The 20,454-nt window shown below is 39.2% G+C and overlaps 5 protein-coding genes and 1 long non-coding RNA gene across 7 annotated transcripts; 4 read left to right on the plus strand and 2 right to left on the minus strand.

The window, feature by feature from the left end:
• Positions 1 to 1,359: 1,359 nt before the first annotated feature.
• LOC137580299 (uncharacterized) lies at positions 1,360 to 2,368 on the plus strand. 2 transcript variants are annotated; one of them, XR_011032996.1, is made up of 3 exons: positions 1,360 to 1,464; positions 1,545 to 1,874; positions 1,930 to 2,368. It is a non-coding gene; the product is annotated as an uncharacterized lncRNA (long non-coding RNA). The 2 variants fall into 2 exon arrangements; XR_011032997.1 differs by having other exon boundaries at positions 1,947 to 2,368.
• A 604-nt stretch (positions 2,369 to 2,972) lies between these two features.
• On the plus strand, positions 2,973 to 3,840 carry LOC137580515 (uncharacterized). Its single transcript, XM_068294590.1, has 3 exons — positions 2,973 to 3,105; positions 3,169 to 3,476; positions 3,547 to 3,840. Exons 1-3 carry the CDS (start codon positions 2,973 to 2,975, stop codon positions 3,838 to 3,840), a joined length of 735 nt encoding a protein of 244 aa, XP_068150691.1.
• Positions 3,841 to 6,431: 2,591 nt separating this feature from the next.
• On the plus strand, positions 6,432 to 8,545 carry LOC137579765 (uncharacterized). The gene is made up of 3 exons (XM_068293578.1): positions 6,432 to 6,601; positions 6,677 to 7,005; positions 7,068 to 8,545. The coding sequence occupies exons 1-3, from the start codon at positions 6,466 to 6,468 to the stop codon at positions 8,265 to 8,267; spliced, it is 1,665 nt and encodes a 554-aa protein (XP_068149679.1). The 5' UTR covers positions 6,432 to 6,465; the 3' UTR covers positions 8,268 to 8,545.
• Positions 8,546 to 8,591: 46 nt separating this feature from the next.
• Positions 8,592 to 11,370, minus strand: Tasp1 (Taspase 1). Its single transcript, XM_068293589.1, has 3 exons — positions 11,206 to 11,370; positions 10,043 to 11,067; positions 8,592 to 9,888 (listed from the first exon to the last, which is right to left on the minus strand). Exons 1-3 carry the CDS (start codon positions 11,231 to 11,233, stop codon positions 9,805 to 9,807), a joined length of 1,137 nt encoding a protein of 378 aa, XP_068149690.1. The 5' UTR covers positions 11,234 to 11,370; the 3' UTR covers positions 8,592 to 9,804.
• Positions 11,371 to 12,059: 689 nt separating this feature from the next.
• Positions 12,060 to 17,718, plus strand: ClC-c (chloride channel protein 3). Its single transcript, XM_068292519.1, has 11 exons — positions 12,060 to 12,649; positions 13,106 to 13,439; positions 14,266 to 14,432; positions 14,499 to 14,702; positions 14,764 to 15,396; positions 15,469 to 15,686; positions 15,751 to 16,210; positions 16,277 to 16,377; positions 16,439 to 16,602; positions 16,672 to 16,885; positions 16,950 to 17,718. Exons 1-11 carry the CDS (start codon positions 12,563 to 12,565, stop codon positions 17,038 to 17,040), a joined length of 2,673 nt encoding a protein of 890 aa, XP_068148620.1. The 5' UTR covers positions 12,060 to 12,562; the 3' UTR covers positions 17,041 to 17,718.
• LOC137578913 (uncharacterized) lies at positions 17,564 to 20,198 on the minus strand. Its single transcript, XM_068292531.1, is given in 6 exon segments — positions 17,564 to 18,113; positions 18,176 to 18,369; positions 18,427 to 18,706; positions 18,765 to 19,162; positions 19,164 to 19,733; positions 20,139 to 20,198. Coding segments are annotated over 5 exon segments (1,392 nt in total). The 5' UTR covers positions 19,623 to 19,733; positions 20,139 to 20,198; the 3' UTR covers positions 17,564 to 18,052.
• Between the last annotated feature and the right edge of the window lie 256 nt (positions 20,199 to 20,454).

Here is a 20,454-nt window from a genome sequence, read left to right on the forward strand (position 1 = left end):
ATATGAACCACATGGCGTATACGTAATACAATTCAAATTGTTCAGCATACTAAACGAACCGCATTACGTATACGTAATATGCTAACGACAATTTCTATTTAAGACTTATTCAAATAAACAAAATTGTTTGTTTGTCAGTTAAGTCAGAGCTTGAATCATTCGAATCCTCTAGCAAGGATTAGTTCCGATGGAATAAAAAGGATTTCATATTAATATACTACTGGAACATTTTTTCTTCATTTAATTGACAATTACATACAGTTTATTTATATAGACTCTGGAGATCTGTATCTGAAAGGGTATCTAGATATGGTCTTTCAGTCTTGCTTGTGAAATTACCTTTAGATAAGCAGATAAGAATCTGAAGCATATGCATATATGTGATATATACTTGGCCATAAACTATATTGGCATATAATAAGTAAGAAATTTAGAAACTTATTCTTTTACACAAACATTTACCCAGAGCCCAGAGCCACACATACAATGGCGGGCATGAACTTAGAACCTTTTGATTAATACAAATATTTCCTTTGAAGGGAGAATTTAACTTTGACTTTTTGTTTTCTGTGTACTTCCAGAGAAGTGGTAGGGGAGAGTATGGGCCAGGTTCAAAATATACATAGATGGCTTGGTCAAATATGGAACTGAGAGAGAGAGGTTCTTTTATTACGCAACTTTTACTTAAAGAAAGTATAATAATATATGTAAGTCTTGTGAAGAGAACATAAATCAAATTTGTATACCCTTGAAAGTTTTTTGTTACTCTTTCCTTACTTAAAGCCGTCAAAGTGGAAAACGTTTTATCTAAAAAGTCTAATGGAAGGCCCACAATTTTCCGATTGTTCCTATGGGAGCTTCATGATTTAGTTACCCGATCTTGATTAAATTTGGCAAAGTCGATTAAGGGTGTAATAAATTCACCAATATTCAATTTCAATAGCTGAGAAAATAACGAAGTTATTGAGAAAATTCACTGTTCGTGCCTTTCCGTTTGTTTGGTAGCTATACTATATAGTGCCGATAGCGCTGATTTCAAACTGTTCAATATATAGGTATACAATTTTAATGCAAAATTTCAACCCTGTAGCTCTAACGGTCTAGAAGGAGTTCGCGTTGTTCCAGACGGACGGACAGACGGACATGGCTTTTTGAAATCGTCCCGTCGTGCTGATCAAGAATATATATACTTTATATGGTCGGAAATGCTTTCTTCTATGCGTTGCACACCTCTAACCAAAATTAATATCCCCTTTTTGCAAGGGTATAATAAACTAAAAATAAAAGTAGGTCTTGTGTTTCTTCTGTCATTTTCATTTTCAATACCCCAGATCCGTTTCGGATTCATTTCAGTAGCAAGTCACAGCAGAATCTGAAAACATCAAACAGTCGGTAAAATAAACAAAAAAACAAAATTAAATATAAAGTAAAGAAAAATCCATAAATAAAAAGAATAATATCCTGGTAAGTGAGAACAATAGATGGAGGGAATGGAAAGGAGTTGATTTTGTAAGTATAAAATAATACCAAGTTTTCTCTTCCAGGACAATGGTCGATTGGATCCCTCCTTGATGACATCCGCACTCTTCGCATCCATCCAGATCTCCACTTGTTCATTGAAGCAAATGTCAGCGACGTTTTCAGGGGACGTGGGCGGTAAATTTGTTCGACCAACTACTGCTCATTTCTCTGTCGAAATATTGGAGTTCTGGTTTTCTAGGAGCTTCAAAATACGTTGCAAGCTACACTCGACCTTTGGCCACGCAACTCCGGAAGCAGTTTAAAGCAAGAACTGAATCAGAGTCATGGCCACATATTGTCTCAGAGAACAAATGTTTTCTGAACCCATTCCATTGTACTCGGCCCGGTGACCGGTAAGCGACTTCATTAAATTCCAGATAGGCAACGTGCCTGAAATCCTGAAAGTAGCCAAAAAAATCTTCCAGCAGGTTACGATGGTCTTTCGAGCAGCATATTCTTTGGCAGAATGTCCATATAAGGGGGCCGCCTTCCATTTCAATTTCGAATTTAGATTCGATGGGGCGCGGTCTGGCCTTTATGTCGCAGCCTCCACCATAGGTCCACCAGACGAGGTGCTCTGCAAGCGCTCCCACTGTATTCAAGGAACTGTCTGAACCTTAATCTAAAAAAAACTCACTGCTTGATCCAGAGGAGAGCTGGCTACTGTCGAACGACTAATTCAAAGCTTGAGCAGAGTTTTAAGCACATTGAAAACCATCTGGAAAAGAACATTTGAACAGAAGTTACTGTAATTCTTCTGGGAACTACCTGGTCCAACCCGAAGAGATCCTGTTTGAATCGCAATTCTATTGTAGTTCAAAAATAAATTAAATAAAGTAAAAATACAGAGGTTTTTTCTCTTCTTTCTTTTCTCCTGTATCTAACTTAGTCAAAGTATAATAGGATGACAAGGCAAGAGAAGAATATGACAACTATATTGTGGCGAACAGAATTGTCCGCATGATTTCCTTCCGCTTTCCTTTATATTAAAAAAAAATATATCGCTCCCATGGAAGCTTATGATAGGGTATACAAACTTCGGCACGGTCGAAGTTAGCCCCGGCCCTCTGGTTTCTTTTCAATTTGATGTAGAGTCTTTATTGTGGCTCCCGCGAAGAGAAAAACTAAAATTTGTTTCTAGTTTCTTGCGGTTATATGTTTTCTGTTTTTCATGGAAAAGAACATAAAGTTATGAAATGGAAAGAAAATGAATTTTGGTTAAGGCCACAAGCCTTTGCTCTTGGGGCTCCATATGTTTTTAATGATTCAAATTTTGAAAACATAATCAAAATGAAGTCAACAGCATTATCTTTAACAGAGATCATAAACTTAGTATTTGATTTGGCTCATATTTCGGGGGTGGTTTCTTTTTTTTTGGGGTATAAAAGACGTTTGCTCAGGTACTTTTGAGATCAGTTCGTGCATACGATCAAACGGAAAATTGTTACAGAATGCAAAAGCTTTTAATTGCTTTGGCCATTGTTGGTCTGCGAATCCTTGCGACAACGGCCCAATCCTGCAAAGTGTGCCAGACAGCAAACTCGGCCTATTGCTACAACCAAACGCATTTTTACAATTGCATGAGTAAGACGATCGATTGAGCATGGAGTTGCACTTTGGGTTTAAACTATAACTTTCACCAAATAGAAAATGAGATAACGGGAGATTTGGACGCGTGCTCAACAGGGGAAGTTTGCAGCAATAGTCCGGCTGTTTGTGTTCCCACGGCCGATATAACCGACACAATTGTGGATGTTTGTGGATCCAATGGCAATGGAAATTGTGGCAGTTGCAGCGGCAGCACCACCTACACCTGTGTCAGCAGTAATCAATTTGCACGTTGTGTGGGTGGTGTGACGTCATCCGTCTACGATTGTGGTGCCAATGAAGTTTGTGTGCTAAGTGCCTTGACGGATTATGGTACCATTTGTGTACCCAATTGTACACTCTCCTTTGTAGGTTTCAGAAACAAAAAGAACCCCTTCCCCCAATGACTTTCATGATTCCTTCTTTTCGCTTTCCCAGTTGGATCTAGAGGCCACCTGCAGCAATGATGGCAATGTGAAAACCACCACAGTGGCTCCTTCAACAACAACAGGCGTCTACACAAATGTCTGCGATGATGCGGCAACGAGCACTGAATTATATTTCTATACCATGAATACCGCGGACAGCTCTTGCAGAAGCTACATTTACTGCCAAAGATCTAGCACAAGTGCTGCCTTCAATGTGGCTCTTTATCTCTCGTGTCCGACAACCAAACCGTACTACGATAATACCCAGAACGCTTGTGTGACCACCAAGCCGAGTGGTTGCTAAAGAGCCCGAAATTCAGCAAAAGATTTATATACATATTACGAACACAAGAGTACATAACATACATACATACTTTTTAGAAAGTTAATAAAGTTGTTAAACAAAAACTTTGCTTATTTTAATTTTCGATGCTTGGTATGAAAAATATCTTAAACGGGGTCTCGAACAAAAAAAAGGATATTTAACTTAAGTCTAAAGGACCATACAATACATCTGCAAACTGTTCAAAGCTATAATAAGAATTGGCAACTTCCCAAGAGCGTGGAAAAGGTCCACTACCATCATGATTCCTAAAGTGGGAAAGGACAAAACCCAGCAATCATCCTATACGCCAATTAGTTTGCTACCATGTCTATCGAAGCTTTTTGAAAAGGCCCTGCAGATCCGACTAAACTCATTTCTGGCATCGGAGAAGACAATCCCTTTACACCAGTTCGGCTTCCGCGAAAAACATGGGACAATTGAACAAGTCAATCGCATAACATTCGAAATACGAACAGCATTCGAACTAAAAGAATACTGTGCGGCTGTTTTTCCCGATGTTGCCCAGGCTTTCAATAGAGTTTGGCTAGAGGAAAAGAGGACGGAATCTTCAACATTCAAAATGATCTAAATATACCTAGCGTAAAATCTGAAATAGGTAGTCAACAACTAAAGTACTCTGCAAAACTGGTTGCACATCCAAATGCTGTTGCCAATTCCCTTACGCGAACTAACAATAGAACTCGTCTTAAAAGAAACTACAGACCAACCCAATAATCCGTGATTAGGGCCGTCTGCTGTATCCCCAGGATTTAGCTTAAGTACTAGACTAAGAAAATTATCTCAAATTTGTCGTTAGGGTCTAATCTAAGAGTAGATTCAACAAATATACTAAATAACCGAAATAACCGTTATAACCGAACCCTACAGTATCTTCCAAGCTACATTTTTGCTGCATTCGTTTAAAAAAAATGTTCGCGAGTCTCAAAACTTCTATACAATAAGTTTTTGATTGTAATTGTAATTGAAAATTATGTGAGGATCGTAAGTCTTAAGCACTCACTGGTATTAAAAATTTAAGTCAGCATTCTATATTATCTACTCTTTAGGATTAAGCTTTTAAGTTACAGTTTAAGGGTTATCTACCCATTTTTTGATTTTGTAACTACAAAAGATCGATAAATCAAGATCAGGGATTTATCGAAAACGGACAAATTTATTGAAAGTTTAACATTTGTAGAAACACTTGCATTTCGAGGGTGGTTAGACCCCCATTCGGTTCCGTCCACATGGCTTGAACTATTTCCATGTTACAACTACAAAGCTTAAGCTTGGCCTTAATGAAATTGTTGTAATATTGGAAATAAAGCAAGCAATGAAATGAACTGAATGCCATTTGAAAATCGTTAATTCCTTCACCAAATATATTATAAATAGTTTCTTACTATGTCTACTTCATTTTATTTTCCTATATTTCTTCCCATGGCAGTGTTATGGTTGTCCGATATAACTTTATCTAAATACATACATAAAAAGCTTAAATACCAAGTTTCATTCCAATAGCCTTTTAATTGAGGGCTTAAAGTTAATACACACATGGCTATATCGACTCTGGTTCTCACGCTGATCAAGAACATATATACCTTAAGGGGTTAAAAACGTCACCTTTATCCAAAATGGATGAAACAGGCAGAAGGAAGCTTTTCCGAACCCATTAAGTATATATGTATATTCTTGATCAGGATCAACAGCCGAGTCGATCTAGCCTCGTCCGTCCGTCTGTTTGAACACCTAGGTCTCGGAGACTTAGAAAGATAGAGTCAACTAACTTGGAATGTAGACTCGTGTAGTATTTTGATATATCGAGTTGATTTCGATTTTGCTACCAACCTACCAATTTTATTGAAATCGGACTGGAAACATGCTGTCCATAACGGCGGATTTGGCCGTAGGGTAATGGCGGCGCTAAAGTGCTTGTGTGTTTGTAGAGTGAGAAAGATAGCATATGCTACAATTTAAAAGACATATGTATGTACATATGTACATTTGGTCTTCGAAATTTGAAACATTTATTTACTTCGTGCATGGTACACCGAAGTCTGCGAAACGACTTACTTACTTCATTTTGATTGCTACGGTATGGGGAGGGATAATGGGACAAAAGGGAGGTCCTGGATTACATCAGTATACTCTGGATATGGTTCTGAATGAAAAATAAAAGCTTCTATAGCCAATTGGCTATTCAGTGACCAAATCTTTAGTTGCTTTGGAATATTTTTTTGGTTCTATTTTGGTTGTTTATTTAAATTGGTAAATCGACCCGTTAAATGTCTTTGGTGTTATCTGTTATCAGAGGGCCAAAAACTTGGTGTAGTCTCAGGGCCATTGCCAATTTTTCGTTGTATATTTAGTTTGTTATTATGCTTCCCCGAAAATGCTTCAATATTACTTTATGGTTATATGACACTCTGACAGACAAGCGCACAGTGGAGTAAACACTTTTATCACGAGAAGGACCAATAAACGCGTCGTTGAAGGTTAAATTTTGCAAATCTTTTGGGCTATATAAGTTACAGTATTTGGTCTATATGAAATCAGTAAACGAAATCACATCAACCAAAGCAGAAAAGTGAAACAAATCAAAAAATGAGGACTAGACTACATACGATTTGTTTAATTCTCCTGATGGGTATCCTTGCCATCAGAGCACAGACATGTAACGAGTGTCAAGATGCCAACGATGTGTTCTGTGTTAGTCAGAGTCAATATTACAATTGCATGAGTGAGTTTGGACATGGAGACAAAAGATAACGATTGGTAGGGAGGAAAGTTAACGTTTTCACTCTATTTCACGTAGAGGGCTCATCTGTTGGGACCATACAAAATTGTACGGATGGCTATGTTTGCAGCAATAATGCAGCAGTTTGTATAGCTGAATCCACAGTGGGCACGGATACCGATCATCTGGACGTATGCAGTGGCACTAGCGCCAATGGGGCGGATTGTGAGAGTTGCAGTAGCGGGAGCAACCTGTACACTTGTGTCAGCAGCTATCAATTTGCCCGGTGTTCCGGCGGATCTGCTTTGACGTCGACCGTATACGACTGCGACACGAATGAAGTGTGCGTGCTAAGTGCTCTCACTGACTATGGCACTGTCTGTGTGCCCAATTGCACGGCCACCTTTGTAGGTTCTACAATCAGGATTCCGAATTTCCCATTATATATTCAATTTATTCTACTTTACAGTTAAACCTAGAGCCGACTTGCAGCAATGAGGTATTCCAAGCTGTTACCACAACAGCTGCTCCTGCCACGACTCCCGATGCTGCAGAATTACAGGATATCTGCATAGCAGCCAGCAGTCAGACATCATACACTTTCTTCTATACCAGAATCTATGCGGACACCACATGCAATAGTTATGCCTATTGCCAAAAACCCAGTGGAAATTCCGCCAATTGGATAGCCCTTTCGTTGTCATGTCCTTCGGCCAACCCATACTATGACACCACAACCCTGACTTGTGTCGCTCAATGGCCTGCCAGTTGTGCAGTGACGGTCAGCACAACGTCGACTACAGCAGCTTCTGATTCCTCTACAGCAGATGCTTCTTCAACAACCGATTCTTCAGCAGCTTCAGAATCTACCACAGCCGATGCTTCTTCAACAACCGATTCTTCAGCAGCTTCAGAATCTACCACAGCCGATGCTTCTTCAACAACCGATTCTTCAGCGGCTTCTGATTCCTCTACAGCAGATGCTTCTTCCACACCCGATTCTTCAGTAGGTTCAGAATCTACCACAGCCGATGCTTCTTCGACAACCGAATCTTCAGCTGCTTCTGATTCCTCTACAGCAGATGCTTCTTCAACAACCGATTCTTCAGTAGCTTCAGAATCTACCACAGCCGATTCTTCAGTAGCTTCAGAATCTACCACAGCCGATGCTTCTTCAACAACCGAATCTTCAGCTGCTTCTGATTCCTCTACAGCAGATGCTTCTTCAACAACCGATTCCTCAGCGGCTTCTGATTCCTCTACAGCAGATGCTTCTTCCACACCCGATTCTTCAGTAGCTTCAGAATCTACCACAGCCGATGCTTCTTCGACAACCGAATCTTCAGCTGCTTCTGATTCCTCTACAGCAGATGCTTCTTCAACAACCGATTCCTCAGCGGCTTCTGATTCCTCTACAGCAGATGCTTCTTCTACAAGCGATTCTTCAATAGCTTCAGAATCTACCACAGCCGATGCTTCTTCAACAACCGATTCTTCAGCTGCTTCTGATTCGTCCACAGCAGATGTTTCTTCCACAACCGATTCTTCAGTAGCTTCAGAATCTACCACAGCCGATGCTTCTTCAACAACCGATTCTTCAGTATCTTCAGAATCTACCACAGCAGATGGTTCTTCCACAAGCGATTCTTCAGCAGCTTCTGACTCCTAAACTGCCAATGCTTCTACGAACGAATCTTCACCTAATGAATCCTCTTCAATTGATTCTTCAGTTTTTACCGAGGCTTCTGCTGCCACCAAGTCTACAGTTGCTTCAGACGTTTCTTTGAAATCAATTGAAGAATTATTTAAAAAACATGTTTACACCGAAAAGCAAGGCGATTGGCATAAAAAAAAAACTAAAGCCCTAACTAAAACGATAATCAATCATGAATGTGATTTCAACGATTTGTTGCTACAATTACTTTTTTTAATTACTACATGCACACATATGTAAGTATTAAATACACAAATATAAAAATTATTAAGAGAAAGATTAAACAATAATTGGTTGTTTTTATTGTCAACAATTTTGCGTTGATCTTTAATTACTAGATTTTTGTTTAGTTTTTGTTTTTGTTTTGCTAATCTCTGTCAAGGCTGTCGACAGTCGTACAACAAAATAAAATATACACTACATATTATGTACATAGTACTCGTATGTATAGGAGCAATTATAGCTAAGACTACATTTTATGGATCGACTGAATATATGTATGTGTTTTTTTCTGTTTCTTTGTTTTTTGTGGGAACAAACACTTGTCCGAACTATTATTAGCTAAACAGTTAAATTAATGAATTAAATCTAATTTAAATGTAAAAAAGCATTGCAGTTGCTCACACAATATAATCGATACTATTAAGTGATGATGGAAATTAGAAATTTAGAAAGGCCTTGTTAATGATTTGGGCATAAAGCGTTTGTAGATTCATTCTAATGTCGTCGAGATTAATGGGTTGGGTTCTGTACATGGGTGATGGCCCCATAAAGACTCGGACATAAACCAAACATATGAACACATACGTCAGACTGTCGAAAAATGTGTACACACACACATATGTATGTACATATATATACAACGTACATATATATATTGAGAATATGGATACAAACATATTTTAGTTGAATATGATATTTTTGGGTTACACTCTCTGGGCGTTTGTTTTTGCCTGATTTATATAGCGAGCAGTTGTGTTTCGCTTTAGCTTAAGTTCAACGAGGAGAAATTAAAATGATATTTGAAATCTTATTTCATTGCTGGTAGTACACACCAAAACAAAGAGGGGTGGGGTAAACGGTATGAGTGTGTGTATGATATTTAGATACATAGATATATGTAGGTTAATAGTATATACAATTAAAAGTTTTAATTTAATGATTCTTAATAATTTTCATACAGAGAGACAAAAGCAAAATAAAAATGCTATTTGCTCCTGATTGATGTTGTTGTTGTTGTTGCTGCTGCTTCTTTTGCATTGGCAGCGATTGTCGCGGCAATTAAACATTAAATCAAATGAATTGCACAAAAAATAGAAAAAAAAAAAAAAAAAACTATATTGCTGCAAATGCCGAGTCTTTGTAAATGACGACGACGATGAGGTGAAGGATTGATGATTGGTCGAATGCTTGGATGGATGACTGAATGTCTGAGTTGACTCGAGTGCCAACATCTGGCTAGTTGGCTGACTATATTCTGGCCTATCCATAATTAAATGCGCAGAGGGAAATTGTGACCATTAACGACGCACGACCGTCCCGGGACACTATATGTGGGCAGTGGCGAGAATACAAACTGCAAGAAAACCGAAGAAAAGAGAACACAAATATACATCATACATACATATACATACAGAAAGATGCATAAACAAAAAGGCAAACAGACAGACAGAATTAGCCTCCAAATGGATGATGGATAGTCGATGGCTGCAAAAATTGTGCATACAAACCTTTGGCACTTTCTGTGTTGTCGCCATGTAGCCGACGCAAAACGATTGCGTTGTATGGCTCCACATCACCTCGCCGCTGCTCTGTTTCGGATAGTAGAGCAATGTCAAGGCGCCGGCATAGAGATCCTGCTGCTGCGGCAACAATGGTGAATCAAGAAACTTTTGCTTGAATGTCTTATGCAGACTGGTGACCGCACAATCGCTGGTAAATGCTCCATTGCATATCTCTTTGGCCAGCAGAGTCTTCATTAGGTACTCCCCATTGCCTGTGGTGCATGTGGCAATGGATAGATCATCGGTATCGGTGGCCCAACAACCGGCACCATAGGATGCCGCTTGACCCACACGACCTGGGACTTTTAATAGTATGCCGCCAGAACTGCAGCCAGCTGCTGTTTGGCCAGAAGCATCAACGCACACCGCCCCTACTGTGTCTAGGGCGGCAGTTAGTTCAACCTCATTACCCGGATCGGGCACGGGCATAATGGAATCTTGACTCTCTTGTTCTGTCTCCTCCACCTCCTCGTCGACAGAGGCATTTTTGTTGCTTCGATTGCCAGCAACTAGTTCGTATTTACTTTTATAATGATTATATAGGAATTTCGCTTTCGATGAGATCAGCACGGTGGGCTCAATCATAGTGCAGCCCATTTCCTCAGCATAACGTTCGGCTCCATTACCAGCCAGAATCATGGGCGGTATACGTTCCATAAGCTGGGGATTCGATTGGCTATCACAAATGCGACGTGCCAGCTGTATAGGATTCTTTACACGGCTAACATTCGTACAGGCGCCAAAATTTAATGTTGTTCCATTCATAATGGATGCATCGCACTGGATCGTACCGTCCATACAGAGATTGGAGCCATAGCCAGCATTGGTATAGCCACAATTCTCCAGTCTCATGATGGCAGCCTCGCAAGCATCGACAGCATTGCCACCATTTCGTAGTATATCGGTAGCCCGGATGCAGGCCTCCTTGATGACGCGATGATATTTGGTTTCGTCAATGCAATTTCCAGCACCTATAAACGATTGGCATACATACGTTATTCTGTTAATCAATCTTATAAACTATAGAGACTGCCGCCACATATGTGTTTGTGTAATGATTGATGTGTGTGTTGGGGGAATTGAGGATTATTCTGAATTTCAAGGCGAACCTGTGTGCACCGCAACGAAACCGGCCATTGTTATTGTTACTGCAGGTTTGTGTTTCAAGTGGTGCGCTATTTCGGCATTCGTTTGTTTAAATTATAATCAAAACTAAGCAAGCTCATCACGTCTAACAACAACAACAAACTAACAAAACAACTTAAACGACAGGTTCGCGCTACAAGAGCAGTGTTGCCATTTTGGCTTATTTTAAGCTAGATCGGGATATTTCAAAATGAAATAGCTTGGAAAGTGGTTAAAATGCTTATAGCTTGAAATCTACTCGCAACTCGATGTCGCAGCTCGATCCAACATGCAACTCGATCCAACATCCAACAAAAGAGCGCTGTTTATGCAAAAGAGAGTAAAAAGAGAGTAAAAATCGTGAGAAATGGTTGGAATCGAGCAATGGAGTCAGACTTCGACCATGCAGTCGAGCAAAAGAGTCAGACTCCGACAATAGAGTCGAACATGCAACTTATTCTAGCTTTTTTTTCCTTAAATCTAGCTTATAGTGACTCTAGAGTGAAAGGTGGTGCAAATCAACAGTGTGCAATAACAGCGGGAAAATTTTAAAAACCCCACAAAAATCCCCTTAACAAAAAATACCAAAACTAAAAAGTGCTTACACACCACCCTTAAATCACCAAGCAAGTCATAATAATGATGTGATTTTTTTAAAAGAACAAAAAAAGAAAACAACTGATTTCGAGCGAAGGGAGTTCATCAACACATGTGCGAAAAATTAAATTATGTCCCCATAGCTGCACGTAATTTAAATATGGTAATCAGTGCTGCAAAATATTATTCAATTGTCTGGTATTTTAAACATTCTGTTCATTCAGTATTTTGTCATTTGTTGACATCTGGCCACTCTAAGTTTTAGCAATAAATTATTCGCACACAAAAGTCAACTATATTTTTTTCTTGTTAATTTTACCAATTCAAGCAAAAACATAATACAATGAATTTGCAAATTAAGTAACACGATTACTCAGCAGCGTCGTTTTATTCGTAGATAATAATGAGTAGTAGTTCACCAGAAGTGCCGCAAGTGAAATGTGAAAGAAACTGATTTGTTTGTGTTTGTCTACGCGCTCGTGAATGTGTGCGTGTGTGTGTGTGCGTGCGTGCGTGTATGTGTGTGTGTGTGTTAGAAGCTGTTGTATGTGTGTGTGTGTGTGCGCGCACTTGTGAAAGGAGAAAAAAGAAAATAAAAATATAAAGAAAAACACATCAGTGCGTCTCTGCACATATTGCAACGCAAAATAATTAAAGAAGAGGAAGAGTAGCCAGAACCACTAAAAAACAAAAAAAAAAAAAACACCTTTGATACGCACACAAAATACATATATTTAAAAAGGAATGGAAAAATTCCCATTAAAAGGAAGCAGAGAGGCTGCTGCAGAGGGTAATAGCTATATAACGGCATATCAAACGGTAATGAAAAAGGTAAGCCATCAACAATTTTTGATAACAAAATATCAGCAGCTTATGGCCTATTAATCAGTTAAGGGAAAACAATAAATAAATATTATGCACACAGTAGTTACGAGTTAAGTAAATCGCAGATACACGTATTACTTATCTATACATATACATTAATATATTTATATATGTACATACATACATACATATATATACATATACATAGATATATCTGGCATATGGGGGCGGAAATTCTACCGTTTCTACATATGTAAGTACCTGTATGTACTTGTATCTGTGTCTCTGTGTGTGTGTCAGTATGTGTGCTGCATAGCTGAGTAATTCTACAAAGAAAAATCTAAAAACTTCCAGCTAAAAAGTTATGGTAATAGGGCCAAAAGATCTTAATCTTATCATTGTGTAAATGAAAATGAATTAAAGTTGTCCAATTCCGATTCTTTTGCTGTTGTTGTTTTGCAGTCAAATGGTCACACAACAGGTGGCAGCGGAGGAGGTGATGGCGATTCTAGTTATCATGATCATCCATTGGCACCCCACTCCAAGCTAACAACATCCCTGACAGCACCAGGCACAGATGATGAAGATATGATTGACATAACGCCGCGTTCCAGTCCAGGGGATGTTATTGGCGGCGGCGGCGTCAGCGTAGGAGGCAATCGTGAAACAGCCACCGAATCGGATACGGATTTCCATACTGGAAATCAAAGATCTCTGCATCATCATCAACACCATCATTTGCATCACCAGCATCAGCATGTTCCAACTCACAGTGCCTTTGGCGATCCCATGGATGGTGAGTTCTGTGTGGTGTGATGAAGCGGAATTAAAGTCCGTTTATTTAGCTTATTAGTCAAGATTCATGAATTTAAGAAGGCAACGACAAAGACGACGTCGACGGCAACGTCACCCGGTCTCAATTGTGCCGGCGTGGCACAGCTGTACTTTTATTTCATTTATTATTTGTTATTTTTATTCATTTAATACAAATGTATGTATGTACATACATACATATGTATATGTACATACCACAATCACGATGATGATGATGATGTTGATTGACGATGATTAGCATACAGACATATGCCAATAATTGTTGGGGGCTAAAGTCGTCCAGTCGCCCCATTTTCATATCACATTAGAATATAATAGACTTTGCATATCTGCAGCAGAAAATGTGCTTCCAAAAACAGATTTTACAGTCGTTTCTTCTGAATGATTATGAAGATTATCTCTAAAAAGCTAACTAAGATCCACTTTTTATTTCGACGGGCGTCACAAGATTCCACACTAGAAAACCCTTATCTAAGTTTAAACAATCTTTAACATATACAGAGTCGTTGCTAAAAGCCTAACTTCAATTTACTTCAATGTTCCAATACATTGACATACTTTTAGTCGTCTGTTTTTTAATTGAAATCTACCACAGCACATGCATATATGGATGTACATATGTATGAGCGAAACCATTTTTACTCGTAACCATTGATTTCGAATGAACCGTTTGAAATAGCAAGTCGCGCTCGTTTGTGGATTTAATAACTTAGTACATATTATTCTTGTCTAAGAAAAGATACACTAACAAAGTTCGCTAATATATTGAATTTTTCATGCATACTTAGGAGCACTCTCGTTCTATGGCTCCTCGGATGTACAAGATGATATACCTGGAATTGGGCAATATGAAGATTTTCATACAATCGATTGGCAGCGGGATATAGCCAGAGATCGTATGCGTCATCGTTATATAGTCAAGAAGCGGCAGGATTCAGTGTGGGATCTTATTAAGGTAAGTATTAACATCAGCAACTTAGAGAAAGGCGCTAAAAAATACAAATTATTTCACTTTTCACAGGGTTCAATTGATGCTGGCTCGGGATGGTTGTGCGTTCTGTTAGTGGGCATTGCGGCGGGCTGTGTGGCTGGCATGGTTGATATTGGAGCCAGTTGGATGTCCGACTTGAAGCATGGCATTTGTCCGCCTGCCTTTTGGTTTAATCGGGAGCAATGCTGCTATCCAGCTAAGCAATCTGTATTCGATGAAGGCAACTGCTCTACGGTAATTAATAATAATGTTGTCTGTACTATCAATTCATTGATTTCATTCTTCTTTTTAACAGTGGAAGACATGGCCAGAGATCTTTGGCCTGAGTCGTAATGGTACGGGTCCATATATTATCTCATACATTACGTATGTTTTTTGGGCCTTGCTGTTTGCGTCGCTAAGCGCTTCGCTGGTCCGAATGTTTGCCCCATATGCCTGTGGATCTGGTATACCGGAGATTAAAACAATTTTGTCGGGCTTTATTATACGCGGTTATCTTGGCAAATGGACGCTACTAATTAAATCCGTTGGTCTAATGCTCTCCGTGTCTGCTGGCCTGACATTGGGCAAAGAAGGTCCAATGGTGCATATAGCCAGTTGCATAGGCAACATATTCTCTCATCTATTTCCGAAATACGGACGCAATGAGGCAAAGAAACGTGAGATTTTGTCGGCTGCAGCTGCGGCTGGCGTCTCAGTGGCGTTTGGAGCACCAATTGGTGGTGTTTTATTTTCTCTGGAGGAAGTCTCCTACTACTTCCCGTTGAAGACATTGTGGCGATCGTTTTTCTGTGCCCTAATTGCTGCTTTTGTCCTGCGTTCTCTAACACCCTTTGGGAATGAACATTCCGTACTCTTCTTTGTTGAGTACAATAAGCCGTGGATATTCTTTGAGCTAATACCATTTGTCTTTCTGGGCATCATGGGTGTAAGTAAATACCATATACATGGGCGGACCTTCAAACTAAAATTTATTAATCATTTTCGTATCTGTTTTTAGGGCGTCATTGGTACCTTCTTTATCAAGGCGAATTTGTGGTGGTGTCGCTATAGAAAATTCAGCAAACTGGGCCAATATCCAGTAATGGAAGTGCTTGTCGTTACCTTGATCACTGGCATCATTTGCTATCCGAATCCATTTACGCGCATGAACATGAATGAGTTAATCTTTTTGTTAGTGAGCAAATGTTCGCCCGGGGATCTCACAAATCCGTTATGGTAAGTAGCCATCGATCGATTCCCTGTTTCATTGTTTTTCATGTTTTTGGTCTTCTTTTTGCAGCGACTATAAGCGCATGAATGTGACGTCGGGTGCCAGCTCCATTGAGGTTACCGAACCCGGTCCTGGAGTCTACAGATCCATTTTCTTGCTCTTGTTAACATTTATCCTTAAATTGGCTTTAACCATTTTTACATTTGGCATGAAAGTGCCAGCTGGTTTATTTATACCATCCTTATTATTGGGAGCCATTATGGGACGTATTGTTGGCATCGGCGTGGAGCAATTGGCTTATAGTTATCCAAACATTTGGTTATTCACCGGCGAATGTGCGGACAGTAATCTTATTACGCCAGGTCTATATGCGGTGGTCGGTGCGGCAGCTGTTTTAGGTGGCGTTACACGCATGACTGTCTCCTTGGTGGTCATTATGTTTGAGCTGACTGGCGGAGTGCGTTATATTGTGCCATTGATGGCCGCTGCCATGGCCTCCAAGTGGGTTGGCGATGCTTTGGGTAGACAGGTAAGAATTCAACATTCTCTTGAAGATCAACTCTTGCTTATACTTGTGGGGTTTTGGTTTTTATAGGGCATCTACGATGCTCACATAGCGCTTAATGGTTATCCGTTCCTGGACAGTAAGGAGGAATTTGCCCATACAACCCTGGCGGCGGATGTTATGCAGCCCAAGTGAGTGTTTTTTTTCCTCAACCATTTCTCTACTATAAATTGAATTATCTCTTTCTTTTAGACGCAATGAAACGTTAAACGTTATCACACAAGACTCAATGACGGTGGACGATGTGGAGAATCTATTAAAGGAAACGGAACATAATGGTTATCCTGTTGTAGTATCCAGAGAGAATCAATATTTAGTTGGTTTTGTATTGCGTAGAGATCTTAATTTAGCTATTGGTGAGTAAAAATGCAATTAGAAACATACATATAGGTATAAATATTTATGAAAACTTCTTGCCTCCACAGGCAATGGCAAGCGTCTCATTGAGGGTATCAACAGCAGTTCCATAGTATTATTTACCTCAACCACACCCATACAAAATCTGGGACCGCCGCCACTTAAGCTAAAGAAAATTCTCGATATGGCGCCAATTACAGTAACAGATCAAACTCCAATGGAAACTGTTGTTGATATGTTCCGTAAATTGGGTCTACGCCAAACACTGGTCACACACAATGGGTAAGTGCTAACGGGAATTAATTTCAAATGAATAAATTACTGATTCCATACACCCTTCCTTTAGACGACTGTTGGGTGTGATTACGAAAAAGGATGTCCTACGCCATGTGAAACAAATGGATAATGAAGATCCCAACACGGTACTCTTCAATTGAATTTATGAAGCCAATCAAGAACACAGGGCATCTACTAGTTATTATTATTATTACCTGTACACTATCGTAATACCAACAATATTTGATATGTGCAAAATGCAAATAGCAATTTAAGCTTAAGTAAAAAAGTTGAACGTGTGGATAGAAGCGAAATTAAAGTGGTATAGTAAAGTTATGATCGAACACAGATATAGAGGAGAGAAAGACGACGTTCGTTACGTGAGAGATTTAGCAAAATTGTATGGAGCTCTATTAAATTTATACATATATTTATATATATACAGCATATATATCTCGTTAAAGCTAATTTTAATGAAACAAAAGAAAAAAATTATAATTTATTTACTAGTGCAAATGGTTATAAACATATACATATATTCATTTCTAATGCTATATTGCCAATTTGTAATTATGTATGAGATGACAGATTAACTTAACACATCACTCGAACACACAACACACACACACATATATACAATTTACTGTCTATTGCCTATTTTTTGTTATGATGAATGATGTAAAAACTGACAAAAATGTTTTTGATAGAAGTTAAGAAGAAACCGCTGTTCGTTTTCCTTTTTCTTTATCTGTGAATGTGAATTGTAATTGTATGTGGATTTTAATTTGAAAGATGTGAACAGTTTTTATATGCAATATATTTATATATAGTATCCGCTATCCCCGATTATTTTAAACAATATTATAAAAAAATAAGAAAGAAAAGAAAAAAAACGAAGCTCTTATGTCCCTTTTCCCGCCCCTCTTAGGTTCAAATTCTATTTTCATATACACACACACACACACAAAAACTTTAAAATATATATAGACATATAGCCTACATATTATATTTGTTAGAGATCTGAGAAATTTTAAAATGAAACTCGTGTAAATAGCCGCAACATTATATGAAGATGGAAATCGTGCATCAAAAAAAAAAAACTAAACACACACAAAAACTATGCAAATAAAAGCGATAATATCAAAATCGAATCAAATTAATAGAGTAAATTGATTATTGCTCCACATAGAATATTTGAAATTCATCGCCATAGAGTCCTGTGATGAGCCAACAGCTAAAAACGAAACGTACATAATTATTAATCATATCAAATAAGCCACAAAGATTTGTATTTACCCATTGTCACTGCTTCGTATGTAATTACCACGACCGCGCAGGGCTCCCTTGACTTGAGCATGAGCTCCATCGCTGATGCGATAATAGTCCAGGGAACCATCATTGCTGGGGCAATAGATAATATTACCATCCTTACTGCAGGCAATGACACTCTTAAATGGCAATGGAATCTGTATGCTCAACTGGGCGGCATCCTAAACAAGAGAAGGAGATTAGCATTTGACCTCTGTTTGGGCTGATCACCAACCAACCTCATCTACGTGTTGCATGTCATGAAAGAAGGCCTGACCACTTAGATCACAGCTGAGAACAAACTGATGACCATCGATTTCTGTTTTCAACAAGGTCGAGACCATAAAACGATGCCTACGCAATGCCATTAGTTGCAGATGCTTGGGGTTCATGCCGTTTTGTCGCCCATTACTCCAGCAGCGATAGACACCGCCATCATTGGTGGCCAATACGAAATCCTCAACTCCCAAGACCACCATGGCCGTAACTTCCGAGTTAATTGTAGGTGGCACAGTGTATCTGCCGGGAAAGAGAATTTTAGTTTCTTGTTGAGTTCAGTTTAATGGCCCACCCTTACTCCCAATCCAAAGTCATTTCTTTGCCCATAACCCACTGATGTAGGGTTCCATTGGCATAGCTGGCCACCAAATGTTTCTCCGATACCCAATCAAGGGCCACAGCTGCTCCCTGGGGCGAGGCAACACTGTGTAATTGTGTGATCTCTACATTTGGATCAACCGTGTGGACACCGATCCCACTGCGCAGTTGTTCGTACAGCCATACGAAGATCTCGCCATCCATTGTGGAACCGGCGAAAATGTTTTTATTAAAGGGATTCGTGCACAGGCTACGCAAGCATGACTTCAATGGCAATGTCTTGGCCTCGTTGAAGATTACATAGTTGCCATGTGACATACGCTGTGGCACAAACAGTTTCAGCTGCTGATCCACATGCTCGCACCAGTCGTCGTGGGGGTGCCACTGTTGTGGCCACCAGCACAGGAGCATTATTGGTCTGGACACACAACCAAATGGCCAAACCCACGCCTAGGGAATTATCTGCACTGCTGCCCATGGACAATTTCTGATATGTATGCACATGGACCTCTTTTTCAAGTCTACCCTGGCTAGTTGTCTGCTCCTCCATCATCGGAGTGGGATGCATTAATTCCTGCTCGACCATTGGGCATATCTGACGCAACCATTTGGCCAGGGCTCGTTCATCGCAGGTTCCGCCACTACTGCCTGTGGCCAATCTTGTTTGTTCTGTTTGAGAGGCCACATTGTGTTTCCGTTGTGTTTCGGTAGACGCATCCGAACTGGCTGCCGGTGGAACTGTTCCCGTACAATTATCCACCAGTGTGTGTTGCTTTTCCAGTGGCTGGGATGCCGGGAATTCAATTACAGGTGAGCTATAATGCGAAAGCACGTCCATTTCCCAAGTGGTTACAAGCAATAAAAAACACAAATGCTTTGGTCAAACTCTCCACATCGTCACTTCACTTTGTCCATGTAGCCATGGCAACCTTGCCTTGGAATAAGCAAACTTTGAAAGGAGGGTAATTTTTGGGTTTCAATTTGTTAGCAAATATTCAATCATTTACTGCAAATATATTAATGCCTAAAAAACCTTAAAATATTAAAATTGTTTGAAAATTATTTGAAGAAAGAGGCAATTAATTATAATTAACTCCTTTAGTTTTAGATAAATGGTTTATTTTAGGGACTATCAAAATCGAATAATACTTGTTTTTTAGAGGCAATCTATTTCGATTTCGGGGGCAGTAGTGGGCGTGGCATACATGTTAAACAAGAAAAATCAACGCATATACATAGTTACATACCAAATGTTTATAATTATCTAGCTGTGCCCCAATAGCTAAAGCAAAGTGGGCGTGGCAAAAATTTGAAATAAACTTAACCTGCGTGCACACTTTACCAGTCTGCATACCAAATTCAATAGCTCTAGCTCTTACAGTCTCTGAGATCGAGGTGTTCATACGGACAGACGTGGCTATCGATATGGCAACATTGGATTATGGGCTCTTAAAAGCTTTCATTTGTCTGTTACATAAATTTTTTATTATAAAAATACACATATATATATATGTGTATTAAAAAACCTTTCTTGGCACCTGAATATTTTTAATATATTAATTTTGTTTTAAAAAATAGTTTTTTTTTTTTAAATATAATTTAAGCATGAAACAGGGGACTAAAATTCTGACTTATACGATTATACTATTAACATGTATTTAGAATTATTT

The sequence above is a fragment of the Drosophila tropicalis genome, unplaced genomic scaffold (assembly GCF_018151085.1).
Source record: "Drosophila tropicalis isolate 14030-0801.00 unplaced genomic scaffold, ASM1815108v1 contig_1190, whole genome shotgun sequence".
Classification (NCBI taxonomy): Eukaryota; Metazoa; Arthropoda; class Insecta; order Diptera; family Drosophilidae; genus Drosophila; species Drosophila tropicalis.

Bases quoted from the DNA above. Each gene is read 5' to 3' on its own strand.
- ClC-c (XM_068292519.1), top strand. From the start codon at position 12,563: ATGGAAAAATTCCCATTAAAAGGAAGCAGAGAGGCTGCTGCAGAGGGT. The intron at 14,433-14,498 runs GTAAGTATTAAC...CACTTTTCACAG, and splicing joins CAGTGTGGGATCTTATTAAG to GGTTCAATTGATGCTGGCTC. The intron at 16,886-16,949 runs GTAAGTGCTAAC...CCCTTCCTTTAG, and splicing joins ACACTGGTCACACACAATGG to ACGACTGTTGGGTGTGATTA.
- Tasp1 (XM_068293589.1), bottom strand. From the start codon at position 11,233: ATGGCCGGTTTCGTTGCGGTGCACACAG. The intron at 11,068-11,205 runs GTTCGCCTTGAA...AATCGTTTATAG, and splicing joins TTTCGTTGCGGTGCACACAG to GTGCTGGAAATTGCATTGAC. The intron at 9,889-10,042 runs GTTTGTATGCAC...GTTTTCTTGCAG, and splicing joins CAACACAGAAAGTGCCAAAG to TTTGTATTCTCGCCACTGCC.
- LOC137580515 (XM_068294590.1), top strand. From the start codon at position 2,973: ATGCAAAAGCTTTTAATTGCTTTGGCCATTGTTGGTCTGCGAATCCTT. The intron at 3,106-3,168 runs GTAAGACGATCG...TTCACCAAATAG, and splicing joins GCATTTTTACAATTGCATGA to AAAATGAGATAACGGGAGAT. The intron at 3,477-3,546 runs GTAGGTTTCAGA...TCGCTTTCCCAG, and splicing joins CCAATTGTACACTCTCCTTT to TTGGATCTAGAGGCCACCTG.
- LOC137579765 (XM_068293578.1), top strand. From the start codon at position 6,466: ATGAGGACTAGACTACATACGATTTGTTTAATTCTCCTGATGGGTATC. The intron at 6,602-6,676 runs GTGAGTTTGGAC...TATTTCACGTAG, and splicing joins TCAATATTACAATTGCATGA to AGGGCTCATCTGTTGGGACC. The intron at 7,006-7,067 runs GTAGGTTCTACA...TCTACTTTACAG, and splicing joins CCAATTGCACGGCCACCTTT to TTAAACCTAGAGCCGACTTG.